General features: G+C 41.0%; 2 protein-coding genes across 4 annotated transcripts; one reads left to right on the top strand and one right to left on the bottom strand.

Moving 5' to 3' along the window:
* Positions 1-1,134: 1,134 nt before the first annotated feature.
* badb (BCL2 associated agonist of cell death b) lies at positions 1,135-5,100 on the top strand. The gene is made up of 4 exons (XM_028429539.1): positions 1,135-1,283; positions 1,890-2,042; positions 2,345-2,565; positions 2,666-5,100. The coding sequence occupies exons 2-4, from the start codon at positions 1,898-1,900 to the stop codon at positions 2,801-2,803; spliced, it is 504 nt and encodes a 167-aa protein (XP_028285340.1). The 5' UTR covers positions 1,135-1,283; positions 1,890-1,897; the 3' UTR covers positions 2,804-5,100.
* On the bottom strand, positions 5,064-7,292 carry LOC114451023 (glyoxal reductase). 3 transcript variants are annotated; one of them, XM_028429536.1, is made up of 6 exons: positions 7,152-7,292; positions 6,620-6,903; positions 6,293-6,438; positions 6,004-6,143; positions 5,764-5,922; positions 5,064-5,690 (listed from the first exon to the last, which is right to left on the bottom strand). In XM_028429536.1, exons 1-6 carry the CDS (start codon positions 7,200-7,202, stop codon positions 5,511-5,513), a joined length of 960 nt encoding a protein of 319 aa, XP_028285337.1. In that variant the 5' UTR covers positions 7,203-7,292; the 3' UTR covers positions 5,064-5,510. The 3 variants fall into 3 exon arrangements, with proteins under 3 accessions (XP_028285337.1, XP_028285338.1, XP_028285339.1); XM_028429537.1 differs by having other exon boundaries at positions 6,620-6,874; XM_028429538.1 differs by having other exon boundaries at positions 6,620-6,824.
* Between the last annotated feature and the right edge of the window lie 8,052 nt (positions 7,293-15,344).

Below are 15,344 nucleotides of genomic sequence, written 5' to 3'. Positions count from 1 at the left end.
TAAATAGTAGATAATTACATGGTTGACTTTTTCTGCGCTGATGTGAAGAAAGTGCAAGAGAGCAGAAAGAGAGACAGTCAGTAAAAGACATACATTACAAAGCACATTCTATTCACAACTTTGCTCTATTCTAACAATTCCCTACACACATATAGGACAGATTTAGGTCTGACTAAAATATTTTTCTGCAGTTAAATGAATTAAAAAAAACATTTCAGTCTTCATGTAGCAATTTACACAGACACCCCACCCTGACATTGGAGTATTCATTGGAGTTTAAACACGCTGCAAAAGGTTTCAGGTAAATCATGGGTTTACTTATTTGCACTTTCAGCCACACAGATGAAGCAGTATGCCCAAACAGCAGCAGAGCTCAGCTGAAAGTCAAAGAACGCTCAGTTTGCTGTGCTACCACGCCACCTGCTGCTCATAAAGGGTATGACAACACACTACTCTTATGTTCGCAGTGCTCTCCAAGTGCCACAGGGAACAAATTAAGATGAACTCTATTCTGTTGATGTTTAAATAAAATTAATTGCACTCAATTTTGTGGATGATTAAATAAATGTGAAAATATTACTATTTGTTTATTTAGTTTGTAATAAACACAGTATAATCTGTTTGTGTTTACACTTGCATGACTACAGCTCCACCCTCTTCTTATCAGGCTCAACATCTGCCAGGAAATCTCACATAACTGTTGCATAAAACAGGTTCTGGCTTTACTGTTTGCGTTTGATTCAACTTTAGCCTTTTTTTACACTACCTGCCAGTCTCAAAAAGAAGAAAAGAAAGAACCAATGAGGAAGAATGACACTGATATCAGCACCCAACACCTAAACAGCAGTAGACATACCTGTACAATTTGGGTGCACCAGACAGTGAATAAATATATTTAATTACATTTAAACTCAATTGTTATTAAGTGGAAACAACGTGTGATATGAGAACATGATCTGCACTCTAGTATTGATTTATAAATGGAAAAAAAAAACATGAATGGAAGCTGCCTGTCTCCTGTCAATGAATCGTGTTGCGTGTCTCTTCAGCACATTACGGTAAACCGGCTGAGACAAACAAGGCCCCTGCTCCGTCCTCTAGCCTGCAACAGTGACGTCAGCGCGCCGCGGCGGAGCATTGACGCGCAGCCATTGGGTGAGCGCGGAGCTAAACTGTATAGTACAGTGAAAAGGGAAGACACGAATAACAACAACAGACGCGGCCGCATGAAGCTCACTAAAGACACCAGAGCACTCTTGGGACCCACGCTATAAAGATTTCGGGTAAGAAAACCTGTTTACAATCGTTTTTTACACAAACGCTGTTGGCTGACATTATCCGTAGCCGCTTCCGCCCTGTAGGAAGTTTCTTTTGTCCTCTTCAGTCAACAACAACAAAACAAGCGAGTCCGTGTGCTGACCAGGAAGAAACAGGCGTGTTGGCTGTTTTAACAACTGTGTGCCGACAAAACATCTCTAACATGAAATGTGGATCTGTGTTGTCAAAACTAATCTGTTATCTCGCTAGTTGTTACCCTCAAATACCTTTGGACCGGCTAATATCAGTTTACAGATAGCCTGCAGGGTGTGTTAGACAAGTGGCAATACAATGGATGATGCCATGTGATGACTATTAAACACTTGCCTTACGTGTAATCCCACCGTGAAAAGGTTACAAAATTATAGTCTAATTGATTACAGGTATTTAGCATTAAGGAGGGTCTTTATTTATATAATCTTTATTTATATAATCTTTGTCTTTCTCGTTCACCCCTACAGGTTAAGCACCATTAATTCACAGGGCAACATACTGTTACTACAGTCACATTGATTTGTGCATGTACTGAATGATGCTCTGACATTCTGTCCCTGTTTATGTTATTTCTCCAGATGTCACGATGGCTGCGCGCTTCACTATTTCAGACACTGAATCAGAACCGTCAGAGGAGGTAGAGGAAAGAGAACAGCAGCAATCACTACCAGGACAAGGGAAGCAGGCTCTTAAGCGACCCAATCTCACCCTACCTGAGCTCAGAATTCCAGGTAGGATACAACAAAGGAATTAAATGTGTAGTACCAGGAGAGGGCAACAGTCCAAAGGAGACTGCCAACGTATATAAAAGTACCCATGACCACAATGAACTTCAGATGGGAATATTGTGTTCCATTTACTAATGAAGTTGGAGCTGAGTTGACCCGGTTCCCACACAAGTTGAAATACTTGGACACAATTAGCATTGTTAGCTAATTAAAACATGTATTATACTGCATTGTGCAAAGAAAGACTTGAGATAAGTCTGCTCCTCTGAAACTCACCACTCTTACCTGACCATTCTTCTGTGTAGCGACTGGTCGGGTCAGGCTGAACTCAGAATCCAATGCTTCCACATTCTCTAAAGACGAGGAGTTCCAAGCCAGAGGAGAAGAAGAGGCCGGTACACCCACTGATGGAGCTCCATTTAGAGGACGGTCCAGGTCGGCTCCCCCTGCCTTGTGGGCTGCCAAAAAATATGGCCGGCAGCTACGCAGGATGAGCGACGAGTTTGACAGTTTGCTAGACAAAGGGGTGAGAATGAGATTCAAGTGTTATATGTAGCTGTATATTTGGCATAGGCTTTTGATTGGTCTGTTTAAATGAACAATGTGCCTGTGTCTGTTTTGTGCAGGGGATGAAGAGGGTGAGGAGTGCGGGAACAGCTAAACAGATGCACCACTCCAAAAGCTGGTGGAGCTACCTTTTTAGTCATCAGGAGACTGAGGGAGAGAACAGCCACCATGATAACCACACCCACCGCACTGAGTAGGAGATATAAGCAGGGTGGATGAATGGATTAAGAAGCCAAGAACAGTTAAGATCGGAACAAAGTGATCTGCAACAGCAAAAAGTTTGGCTTGATCAAAAAAAGATCCGAACACAAATGGGTGGCTGACTGGGACTTTAAGTAGACAGCACTAAAGTACTCAGTGCTTTTCAGTTCAGTCATTTTTATATAGTTAATTTTTTTGTATTTGTGTCAATGGTGATGTAAAGAATATTGTTAGGCAGCCCACTGTGTAATGGTAGAAATTGGTCAGGCACAAGGACGGACTGTTGATTTTCTAAATCCCACAGAAAGGGTTAAAAGACGGGCCAAGAAAGGAGAGGTGATCTCTTTAAAAACACAAAGACTTGCATATTAGTAGACTGGAGAGATAACCACTCCGCTAATAGATGTCTCTTACATCAGCACTATGCAGTATATTGTAGATGGAGAGATCAACACGCTGAAATCAAAACATCAGTTAAAAACTGGAGGCCAGCGGGAATGCTGTTAGAAGTGTCTTCTTGTCTGTTATGTTGTAATTTTGGGTTGTTTTGTCATAAGAATTACTTCAGTTGTGTGACAAAATAATCTGCAGACGAAAGGATGGTGTTTTAAAGCATTCAAGCTGGCTCTTTTTTCCAACTTCCTGTTCTGCTATGTGTGAGCTAGTACCATAGAAACCACTGTACGCGACTATCACTAATTGCTTTATATGTAAAATTTATCAAAAGAAGAACAATCTTGTACAAGGACAATCTCTGATGATGCATAAATATCTTTTGTAAAACTTCAGGGTTAGATTATAGCTGATGACAATAAACACATATTAAAGCACAAAACCAATAAAAAAATCTATTTAAAGCCTTGGAAAGCAAAAAAGAAAAAGGAACATAAGAATTTTTATGTGTAAATATTTTGTTAATATTTTATCGGGGGTTGGGGATAATAAGCAGGGCCAGATTTTTATTTACAAGTTTACCATGCTATTTAATAAGCTTGGTTTACCTAGCAATAGGCAGTGCACAATCCATGGCTGTTGTGATAAACGTTACATGCGTGTTTAAAGAAAGAAGCAGGGACGAACAAACTGCTGTACACAGTAGCCTTTAGCCTTTGGCCTCATTGACTCAGCTCCCAGTGCATAGAGAGGATGAACTGAGAGAGTCCAGTCACCTTTAAATACAGGTTCTTGTTCTTGAAGCTATGTGTAAAGTTTGTGAAAGAGAATCGGTTTCCACTCGTGTTGGGTAGAATTTGTTATTAAGTGGGTCGTTCACTTTCACATTGTGCATTGGAATGTGAGCAAAATGGGATCGTATTCTGTCAAGCCTTTGCTCTAGCAGTGCTGATCTGATGATATTTATGTGTTTTATACAAGATTTTGCAGCTTATTGAGCACATAAACACACAACATCTCTCAGATCAGCATTTCTATACAGCTCAGTGAACATAATTAGGCTAGTTGTGACTTGTTTATCGATATGTGATTATTGGAAATGGTAAAAGGTGCATTCTACTTGTGTCGTTTTATCTTCCTCTCGGCATGTAGCATTGAGTGGTGAAGTGCTTGGTTGTGCACGCTACAGGGCTGCTTGGTATCGTCTTTGAATACATTTGATTGCTATTGTTGGGTTTTTATAACTTTTTCAAAATGTGGATTTTAATCAGAGGATCTTGATAATCATTTGTCAATTTTAAAATGTGATTCCACTGTTTTTATGATATCAAATATGATCACATATGTTAAAAGACATCCCTGGACTTTGACACACAAAGTGCATTTGAGACAGCTTGGCAGAGACTACGTGCACAGTGTTGAGAGCTTGGAGCCACTCATGAAAGCTTTACCCTAGTGAAAATATCTGGAGGAGTGTAATGTCATAATGAACTACGTTGAACATGTTGTAACCTGTGTTGTCACGCCACATAACCAGCCTTGTCTGCTTATCCAGTTACCGCCTTAAACTTCACTGTACACTGTTGCATATTTATGCTCATGAAAAAGCTTGTGTGGAGGTGTGTTTATTGTCACGACTGTGAGGAAAACATCAAAAAGTCATGCTCTAGTTTTAGCATTTGTGGCAGTGAATACACCCCAGAGTAAAAACCTGCCTGAGCAGCTGGAGTTTTGCAACCATCCTTTAATATTACTTGAATCTGGAGATGTGAGTGGAGATAAATGGATTTTAATATTTCCTTTTTCTGTTTTTTAATGACTTTTGTAAATGTGTGTTCTCTACAGCTGTGAAGCCTCTGGTATGCGGTCTTGAATAAATCATTTTAAGAGTGGTTTTAAAGACATTCTCTGTTGTTCTTCACTACATATAAACAGAAGTTATAACTTTTATATATATATATCAGCAGATACATTGTCCAATTAAAAACTATATGCAGAGGTAATGGTGCCACCACATGGTGTGTCCAGCAGAGCATGCTGCTTCTCCTTTGTTCACAATACTGTCGACAGCCTATTGGCACAACAACAATGACACATGAACACAGTTGTAAACAGAAAAAAAAATATTTAAAAAACTTTTTGGCATATAGGGAGGAAAATGTTCATATTGTTACTGCACATTTGAAAAACAGACTCTCTCAGTGTCACATTTATTCTGTCATGTGCTGCTAACTGTGAAATGCTTATTTTGTTAAAAAAAAAAAAAAAGCAGCAGTGGCACCGTGGAAAATGTGTCCTAATGCTGGTGTTTTAGGCCACCTCTGATGGATCCCAGCAGTATCTGTGCCCACAGTCCAAAGCTGACAGTCTATCCATGTCGGCATCACTCAGTGTGAAGTCAAAAAGCTTGGCGTTCTCCTGTATTCTTTCTGGATGGGATGACTTAGGAAGCACCGGGACACCCTGCTGTACCGCCCAGCGCAACAGCACCTGGAGAGAGCAAAAGACGAGAATGTCAAGCTGTTTGCACAAAAAATTTGTAATCGGGATAATAAGAGTTCACCTGAGCAGGCGTGCGTCCGCAGCTTTTTGCGACCTCCATGACCACAGGGTCAGTGACTAGCTCTCCTTTCCCAATAGATGAGTATGCCTGGAAACACACTCCATACTCCTCACAGACACTCCTCAGCTCTGCCTGGCACAGCCGTGGGTGAAACTCCACCTGTGGGTGCACAAAAGAAAAAAAACATTATCTTTTGCACTTGTGTCACACTGTCTCCTGCATCCACCCTCCACATTATACCTGTAGAATTGCAGGAGGGATTTTGCAACTCTGCATTAGTTCTCTCATGTGTGCTGGCATGTAGTTTGAGACTCCTACGGCCTTCAGCTTCCCTTGACTGTGCAGCTCCTCCAGTGTGGCCCAGCTCTGAGCTCGGTGTCCTGGGATCAAATATTAATTAGGACTCTATCATCATAGAGAAGAAATGTGAGACGACAGCTTGAGTTCTATAATGGAGAACAATGATACTTAAAATGCTTCACATGAGCATTTGTGTTACAAAGAAATACTGGCATTATCTGAACACTACCTGGGTTGCGGTTGTCGCCGACTGCCAGACCCTGTGTGCCAGGCCAGTGGATCAGGTAAAGGTCTATGTAACCCAAGTCCAGCTGAGACAGGCTGTGAAGGGCACCATCCATGGCCTTGTCACCCTGATCCTTAGGACCCAACTTACTGCAAGGACAGAAAAGGAGAGAGCTGCACAGTCACTCCAGTACTCATTCATGTGACTCCCCTGTGATCTAGCTCTGTCATTCAAACCAACAGAGGCATGCTTTGTTCAATATGCAAAAAACAGAAACATATGTGCAGTCAGATTTTGCAGAAGTTCAAAACAGATGATCCTCCACATTACCTGGTTATGAATACATCTTCTCTGGTCAAGCCATGTTTTGGCAGGAGCTCCCTTAGGGCTCGACCTAAGTCTGCTTCGTTTCGGTAGACTGCTGCACTGTCAAAGGCACGGTAACCAGCAGCTAGGGCGGCATCTACAGCCAGGTACACTTCTTCAGGGCCACACAGCTTGTAAGTCCCAAACCCAAGAAGGGGCATCTGAACCCCTGTATTTAGAAGGACAGTTGGGATGGAGGAAGACATCTGGACTGCAATTCTGTATTTTTTTAATTGGTCAAATTGCGTCTAAGATGGAGACAGTTAAAAGTGAAACGTTAAAACAGATTTGAAAGACAAGAGTTTGTTACTTCTGCTACTTTCTTGTTAGAATAATGAAGACACGGTTATATAACATCACATTGTGGCTAATGCATGCAACCACTGTGACACTGAGAACAGCTGAGTAAACGACAGTGATGCAGTAATTATTAAACATGAAACGCGTAAACTAAGGTAAATGAATAGAAAGCTAGTAGATAACACTTCCATCTCACCTGTGGGGAATTCTCTTGACATATAGGTGCAGGTCTATATCGTCTATTCATTAACCACAGAAAACAATGTTTATAGCAGAAAGTATCGCACGTAAAGACACTCAACTTCTGAGTTTACCCACGCCGAGGAACCGCTATGAATGTCTGGTCAGCTGACATAACACGTGACACGAGGTTTGGGCGGTTTTCTCCGTCACCATAGTGACACTAGCTCTGACACCGCTCATTGGAAGAAGCTCCAGCTAATCACAGATGCCCAGTTGACCAGAGGGCGGGAAATCGACCAGTTCAGCCAATCTACAGACGAGACAGGCGTTTGATTGACGGACACGTTTTTAACTATTGAAGTTCTGCTAGAGGGAGACCTTTAGCCTCCTGCTGGACGACGTCGCGAATTCTTGGTCGCCATTTTGTGCAGACATTACGGTAATTCAATGAACTAGAGAACAAAGTTTTTATTTGTGTCATAAAAGTAATGTATTATACATTTCGCTACCTAAGCCAGCTAGTGTAACGTTTCCTTTGCAGTGGTGAAATATACTGTTTTGCTAGCTAGCTGAACAAAACAGTTAAATAGTTGTTACATAAATTTGCTAACGTTTGGATTTAGGTCAGACATGGCGCTACAGGCCTTCTCCTTCCCACTCCCAGAAACTCGGTTCTTTAAAGCTGGTAGTTTCATTTACAAGATCAAGATCAGAGGAGGCACCAGCTACAGGCAAGACATCTCTCAAGCATCACTGCCACTCACAGTTCAAACACTGTGCTCCATTAAACTGGTTATATCTCTCATCAAGACAAAACCTGCACTGGGAAACACCCATTTTCTTAGTTCCCTCCATGCTGACATTCTTTTCTATGGAAAAAGCTTCAAAGCATTAAACAATTCTCCCTCTATGCTGAAAGCTCCTGGGGGATAGCTTAGCTTAAGGCAAGAGAACAACAGTGATACGCTTCTTTTGTAGATCAGTTCTTCTAACACCACTGCCTTTAATGGCTACTATTGCATGGCCTGATGTGTGTTCCCTTTTCATCTGCAAACATGGAGGATCAGATAGTAAAACAAAAACATCTGACCCTAGAATGCCTTGGAGCCATTTTCCATTGTGAATGAAGAAGACTCTTTATTATCTCAAGTACACTTGAAGTGTCTGACACTCACACTGACAGATGTTGCCATCACATTTGCAGATTTTAATAAATATGTGCTGTGAAAATAGTTAATGTGTTTCATTTCTTTTATCAGAGAAGATGATGTAATGGGAGAAAACTTCAATCAGGAAATGGAGGTAATCATGGCTGCTGGCCTATTTACTGTAATATTCACATTTTATGTATCTCCCACTCTTTTTGCCTTTCAGGAAATGATCAGAACTGTTCTCGGTAACCTGGACAGTCTTCAACCCTTCTCCTCCACCCACTTTACAGTCTTTCCATGTATCCTTCAGCTGATGTTGGTGTTTATGTCTGTGTTTAAGTTGTAAATCACATGAAATAGTGCCATTTGTTCAATACGATAGCTGCACCTTACATCATTATACAGCACTGCAGTTGATTTTTATTTTGTTAACCTTAGCTACTCCAGATAAGAAGAGGTGGAAGAGTGTGTGCAGACACGCCGAGAAGAACTTACATTTCTACCCTTTTATTCTCATCCTGTACGTGGAGAAAAACATGCAGAATGATGATCACACATCTGCAGGTCTGCAGCTTTCCAGTGTTATAAAGCATAACTAGCGCTGTTTAGCTAACCATGAGGAAGCAAACCCACTGATGTACTCTTTATGTATCCTAATCTCACACATGCTTATTTATCTTGTTTCAGGAAGGCAAACAGAAGAGGTGAGCTGTTTTTATATTACTCATAAAAGATGTGCGTGATGTAGTATGTACGCTTTATATAAACACAAGCATCATGCACTGGAGTGTGGTAGGCGTGGCAATACAGTGCAATAGTGAATTATCTACATAAAACTGAGCTCTAATGGAGGCCGGTGTGTTTGTTTTGTTTTTATTTTTTAAGAAAAAGGGCATGCGGCACGTCAATTCTGTTTCTGAGCCGCAGCCAAAGCGCTGTAGGAGACACTCACCACTAGAGGAGGCTATAATAAAGGCATTAATCAAGGACATGGAGGCTGAAGGAAAGGTGATAGTGACAGGGTGAGTGTTCTTACTACTACTGTAAAATATATCTGCAGTTGTCAGAACATATGTAGTCACTTACTTTTTAATGTATTTAATATCCAACTAAATTCTCCTGTAACATACACTCCTCTGATTTCCTTTTTTATAGCAAAATTAGCTTATATGTACCGTCACGTGACGATGTCATTCACTAGCTTTCAAAGAAGCACACATGCACATGCATTGTGTCTGCTTACAGTTATAACTGAGCCCATAACAACAACAAACATAACACTGCACACAAACACATGCTCACTGCTGTACCAACACTGTAGAAATGAAAATTCATGTTCTCCTTGATAAAATCAATTCTGACCACCACTTTGTTTCACACTCACACGCTCCAGTGGTTCACGCAGTTATGAAACAGACAAGAGGCGAACGGGCGCCACCTCAATCACTCTGACAGTCAGATCAGCGGGGCGAAAATTATTGTTTCAAATGCACACACACACACACAACAAGGTCTTGTCCTTCATCTAGTTTGTACTAATGTAAACTGAATCATCTTTCACTGGAGGAGCGCACACTCAGATGCACAAACTGTGTAAACACCTGCTAACAGCAGGACCTTAACCATCACCTCACGAGAAGTCACTGAGCATGTACTGACCACTGCATTGATATGACCCTACAAAGGTTAGTACACAGAGAAACATATATACAGTACACACTGAACTGTACTGCACTACAGAGCTCTGCTGCATCACTGATGTGTGTGTGTCTACATGAGGCCTGCAGCGACAGATGGTTTGTTTTTGTGTTAAACCTGCTGGAAAAATGGGAACAGTAAAGTTTCGAGGAGCAAGTGTGAACGCACAATGGACAAAAAATGAAGCTTTTATGCACATACAGCATTATGCTCTTCACTGGTTATTGTAGTTTATATTCACAGTTGCTTTACTTTTCCTTGTTTCCTTTCTTGCTGCATTGTATTTTTACCTTTGACACAAACTTGACTTGGCTCAATCTCAAAAAAAAACTCTATAGTTTCACAGTAGCTCCACAGTGAATCAACAAAATGTAGCACATGCTCACACACTGACCTGATGATGTATTCCAGGTGTTGGATGATCTTTAATCCAGAGATGTAGGTTTGTTTACTGAGTGAAGAAAATGCATTCTATGAAAAGAGGTGGATTTCTTGATAAACTGGACTACCTGTTTCACCAATAATCTGTGAAAGTGTCATTTATCATACAATTAAATCAACAATCGGGGTCCCAGATGAGGTGACAATTATCTGAGGATTATTTGAAGTAAATGTTTTACTATAATCAATTTTAAGCAATCAGAAAGATATCACACAAATCTGGCCTGCAGGGGGACATACCAGGAAACATGTGCAAGAAAATCCATGTTCTAATGTTTATGGAGGTTTCTAACAAAACAAATGTGTTGAACCAACAGCAAGCTGGACCATAAGTGCTTGAAGGTCAGAGGAGGTCCAGGATATGCTGGCGAGGTGATTCTTCTTTATCGTTCATTTCATAACATTTAACTGATTATTCACACTCCTCCGCATCCTTCATTTCAGCCTGCAGTTGTTTAGAATTAACTGATTCCAACAATTCGTCTTCCATCTCACAGCACCCTTTCATTATTTTCTCTCTAACACATATAAGCACACACTCATAGCATCTCTGTCTTTATTGCAGCCTCAGGCTAACATTAGCGCAGACAGGTAGGATAACAAGTGTGATTAAGGTTAATAATGGCATTACATCAGGCTGTATGAGTTACTGTGTAACTGTGAGCCAGCATGTGTGTATGTGCTGTTTCTGGTGATGTGCTTCACTTTGATTAGCAACAAAGTCCTAAAATGACTCTTCTCATCCACAGCCGTTGGTCTCGCCCGACACTTGCCCACTCAGACTTTTTTCCACCTTGAACTTTGCCTTTTTTCTCCTCTCAAAGTTTGTTTCAAGTGGAAAAAAAAATATTTTTTACAAGTCTGCACACTCCGACAAGATTGAAGTTTGTGGTGAATTCATAGTGCTGTTTGCACAAACAAATTAAGGAGATAGATATAGAGCAGTACACATTTATATATCAAGATAATTTTGCATTTTTAATTTGCAGCCACTGATGTTTTTCATTTATTTCTAGCTGATTGTGCAGCAACATTCGTTATGGTATGGCCTGCTGCTTTTTTAGGTCTATTGTTATTTTCATGTCTTCTCCTACAGCGTGTCAATGAAGTGAGTGGAAGTGGGACTTCAGGTGAAGTACATCCTGGGACAACACAGAACACAAGTGAGGAAGAGGAGACACCTGCACCACCCGCTGCAAAGCCAGGCATTCTGACTCAGCTGGCCAGGTTGGTATATCTGTGTGTGCTGTCTTATTTGATTGACTCTTACACCCACGGGAGAAACAAGCGCTGATTTGTACCGCAGAGCTGCATGTTGTCAGATTACAATGGGACGGGGAAATCCAGCTGTTATATGCATGAATTTCTGTGAGATTTCTGCTGAGGCAGATGCCAAGATATCCTGAAGGCGCATCAAGGACTGACAAGACCATGTTCAGCATGAGCGTGCCAAACAAGACGAGTTTAGTCTTTTTGTGGAAATAATGATATACAGTAGCAGCCAAATGGAGTGAGCCCACTGTTGGAGTGATCATACATTCAGTTCCTTCACTAAAACCTCTGTTTCTCTTTGCAGCTATATCTTCCCTTTCTCATTATTCTTCAAAAAACACTGAGAGGGCAGCTTACTGGTCCCAGTGATGGAGTCACACTGGGTTTGTTTGGATGAAGAGCTAATGTGAGTCCTCTGGTCTCTCATCCTACATGTTCATGTTGGTAATACGTGTTGTATATTTGTATTTAAATTGTTGTGTTCCCTCCATTGTGATATTATGCTGTTTATTATCATTCTATTGGCATTAGCTTGTCTGAGTTTTATTTTGAAGCTTTCATTCATTTTCCCACAAAATGTTTTTCAGGCATGAACATGCATTCTCACACTCAAATGCATAAAGGCAAACAAAATATTAAAAGATGCCACTACTGCCAATCAAATATCACACTCACCAACCAATAGTAATAGATGCAGTGTCATCCAGAAACACTCAGTGGACACTGAGACATGTCAGGAGGCCGTCAGTCCCGCATCAGAGGACAATACACACTATAACACCAGCACCAGACGCCCAGTCAGAACATGACTGATCATTAATAATTCTGCATCTCCACATGTGAGTGTTAGCTGTAATGAGTTATTTTTGCATCTCTCTCTCTCTCTCTTGCAATAACACACATGATACTTCTACAGTCATACCAACATCAACCTTTTACCTACTTTCATATCAAGCATTAAAACTGCACTAAAACATGTTTCTGTGCACAGTTCAATCCAAACTGTTGACTGCCTCTTCATTTCCTCAGCGTGCAGACTGTCAGACGAGTTCACAGCTTCACATTCCAAGGCTTTTATTCTGGTAATTGTTGTAGACAATTCTGGTCTTTGCTAATATTTCCACTACTCCTGCATGTGTGTGTCCTCACGAGCGCACACCTTGAGCTTCAGTGAGTAAGCACCTTGTGGAAACTCCACTTTCCTCCTGTCAATCTGAATTAGCTAAGTGTTTGTGTGTGTGTAACATACTATACAACTACACACACACAAAAATGCACATTTAATATTGATTACATTTATGAAGCCGGCATACGTGTGTGTGTGTGTGTGTGTTTATACATGGGGGTAAATGGGTCAGCTGGACTAAAACATCATCTTAGAAAGAGGAAAACCTTGCCTAATCCTCCCCTCTCATTGTAATAGATCCCAAAAAAACACACACATAATTTATCTTACACTCACATCTACTTGCACACTTTGACCACACACAATATCCTGTCAGACATAATGATACACACACACATTTCAAATTGGCTACACACACACATTATACAGTGCATACCATACAAACATTTTCTGAATATAATAGACTTCATACACACACAGACACACACACACACACACACACAGATTAAAATAACAGGGCAGAAGTGGAAGCGGACACATTAATGATATTATAGTAATTCAAGACGCCACGGTTACCATGGCGCCAACAAGCGCCGGGGCCACTAAGCGATACAAACATCAGTCACCCCGCTGAGTCACACTGGAGTTGTGTTTGTTTCAACTGAGTTCATTCACATCTCTGTCCTGATTAGGTGCTGCAGTCCATTCAGATTTTTAGTCTCTCTCTCTCTCTCTCTCTCTCTCTCTCTCTCTCCGGTTGGCATGGAATCAGAAGAAACACACACCGCGGCTGTCCATGCAACTTACAGTCAACACACTAATAGTTTTGTGTGTTTGTGTGAGTGTAGGTGGGGGGTTCAGGTGATGATGTCACACATTCCGTTTTCCATTGACATAACTGGAGTGGGAATGTTTGGGGTAGAGGGGCCATGAGGTGATAATTTTGTTTTCCTTAGAAGGGCTGTGTGTGTGTGTGTGTGTGTGTGTGTGTGTGTACAGTACACATAACGTAACTGTATGGAGTACAGAATATGTCTGCCTGTTACTTCATAGCTGTAGCTACACATAGATGCAGGATCTATGATCTATGACCTACACTGGGTCTATGTTATCTCTGTAGCTCCACATAAGGGTGGTACTAGGTGCTGTTGTGTCTCAGAAACTGTATGTATGTTTACATGTACACAAATAGTTCACTGTCTGAATGTGACAATGCTTTAATGATTTAATTTATGTAAACAACATACTGTGTTTGCATATTTTTTCCTAGGTCTCATTCCAAATGTAGCAGCTACTGTTATGATACAGTACTACTGATATGAGGGATATGCATCCATCTTCTCCATCCAGGGTAAATAAAAGTGGATGGAGAGGATGACTCCTTTAGGTTTTAAAAAAATACATGAATAAATCTAAATATAGGCAAAGATGTGGCCATCCCCTTAATTATAGCCTTTATCCTTGTACAAATGTCCCCAAATGAAAATTAAGACTTAGCCTAATTCTGTACCATGCTGTAAACATGTTTATTTCTGCTGTAAAGTGGGACAGTTTATCATGGTGGTCTGTGGACAGGCTCTCTTTTAAGTGAGTGAGGAATGCTGTGTGTGTCTCACAGTTGAACAAGCTGGCCACTGCTGGAAAATCTGATGCATTTAAACAGAACTATTTGTTTACTTATAAAGTACTTAGTAAAAATATAATATTTTTCTGAATAATGCCAAAACACATTAAAACCATGTAATTGTACTAAATGATGATGATGATGAAGACTGGGGTAGCTGTTCCAGCAAGAAAGACATTTGTTTCTTCACCCTAAAACCTAATTTCTGGTGGAGACCCACCAAAACAGAATGACGCAGTCAGCAGTGGTCTGATCTGGCAGGCTCATGCCACAAAGATACTGCTGCTATAACTCCCACTAATACTCAGAGATGTCTTTACCCGCTGGAGTTTGGTGCGGGTTGTTGCTAAGTGGATTCTCTTTGCAAGATGAGGAAGAGGAAATGCAGAGCCAGGCGCTCCCCACAATAGACCTACCATGTGCAATACACACACACAGTTGACCCAAACCCACAATATCTTCTGACTCGACCCTGCGCTTCTCCTGCAGCCACAAATGGAAAACCCAGGCTTACTTAAGGCGCATGCATGCATACAACTGTGTGTGTGTGTGTGTGTGTGACTTCAGTTTATGAGTTCACTTGTAGTTCGTATCAACTGGCAGCTGAGGCCTTATTATTTTTCAGTGATTTTCTTTGTGTGTGCATATATGTGTGCACCTCCATGCATGATAGCAAAGCTGTGTGTGTGTGTGTTCCAACCATTGTGGTAGTACATTGATGGAAAATCTGGTTTTCCTCTGTGTCACAGCCGCGGTCCCCCTGAAGGTTTAAAACAGAGGAGGGAGTGAGGGAGGGAGGAGGGAGACGGGGGGAGAAAGTCTTTCAGAAGTTCACTTTTTAGCTTATTTAGAGAATTTCACATTTTATTGTGCAGGTAGTGAGAGCGGCTACAG

The sequence above is a fragment of the Parambassis ranga genome, chromosome 18 (genome assembly GCF_900634625.1).
Source record: "Parambassis ranga chromosome 18, fParRan2.1, whole genome shotgun sequence".
Lineage (NCBI taxonomy): Eukaryota > Metazoa > Chordata > Actinopteri > Ambassidae > Parambassis > Parambassis ranga.
Note: the sequence above shows the minus strand (reverse complement) of the source record. Positions and strands in the feature narration are given on the sequence as shown.

What these genes read in the sequence shown, in the direction of transcription:
- badb (XM_028429539.1), top strand. Translation starts at nt 1,898, where the DNA reads ATGGCTGCGCGCTTCACTATTTCAGACACTGAATCAGAACCGTCAGAG. An exon ending in ACCTGAGCTCAGAATTCCAG is followed by an intron (nt 2,043 to 2,344) that starts GTAGGATACAAC and finishes TCTTCTGTGTAG; the next exon opens with CGACTGGTCGGGTCAGGCTG. An exon ending in ACAGTTTGCTAGACAAAGGG is followed by an intron (nt 2,566 to 2,665) that starts GTGAGAATGAGA and finishes TGTTTTGTGCAG; the next exon opens with GGGATGAAGAGGGTGAGGAG.
- LOC114451023 (XM_028429536.1), bottom strand. Translation starts at nt 7,202, where the DNA reads ATGAATAGACGATATAGACCTGCACCTATATGTCAAGAGAATTCCCCA. An exon ending in GTCAAGAGAATTCCCCACAG is followed by an intron (nt 6,904 to 7,151) that starts GTGAGATGGAAG and finishes TCTCCATCTTAG; the next exon opens with ACGCAATTTGACCAATTAAA. An exon ending in CGGCGACAACCGCAACCCAG is followed by an intron (nt 6,144 to 6,292) that starts GTAGTGTTCAGA and finishes ATTTGATCCCAG; the next exon opens with GACACCGAGCTCAGAGCTGG.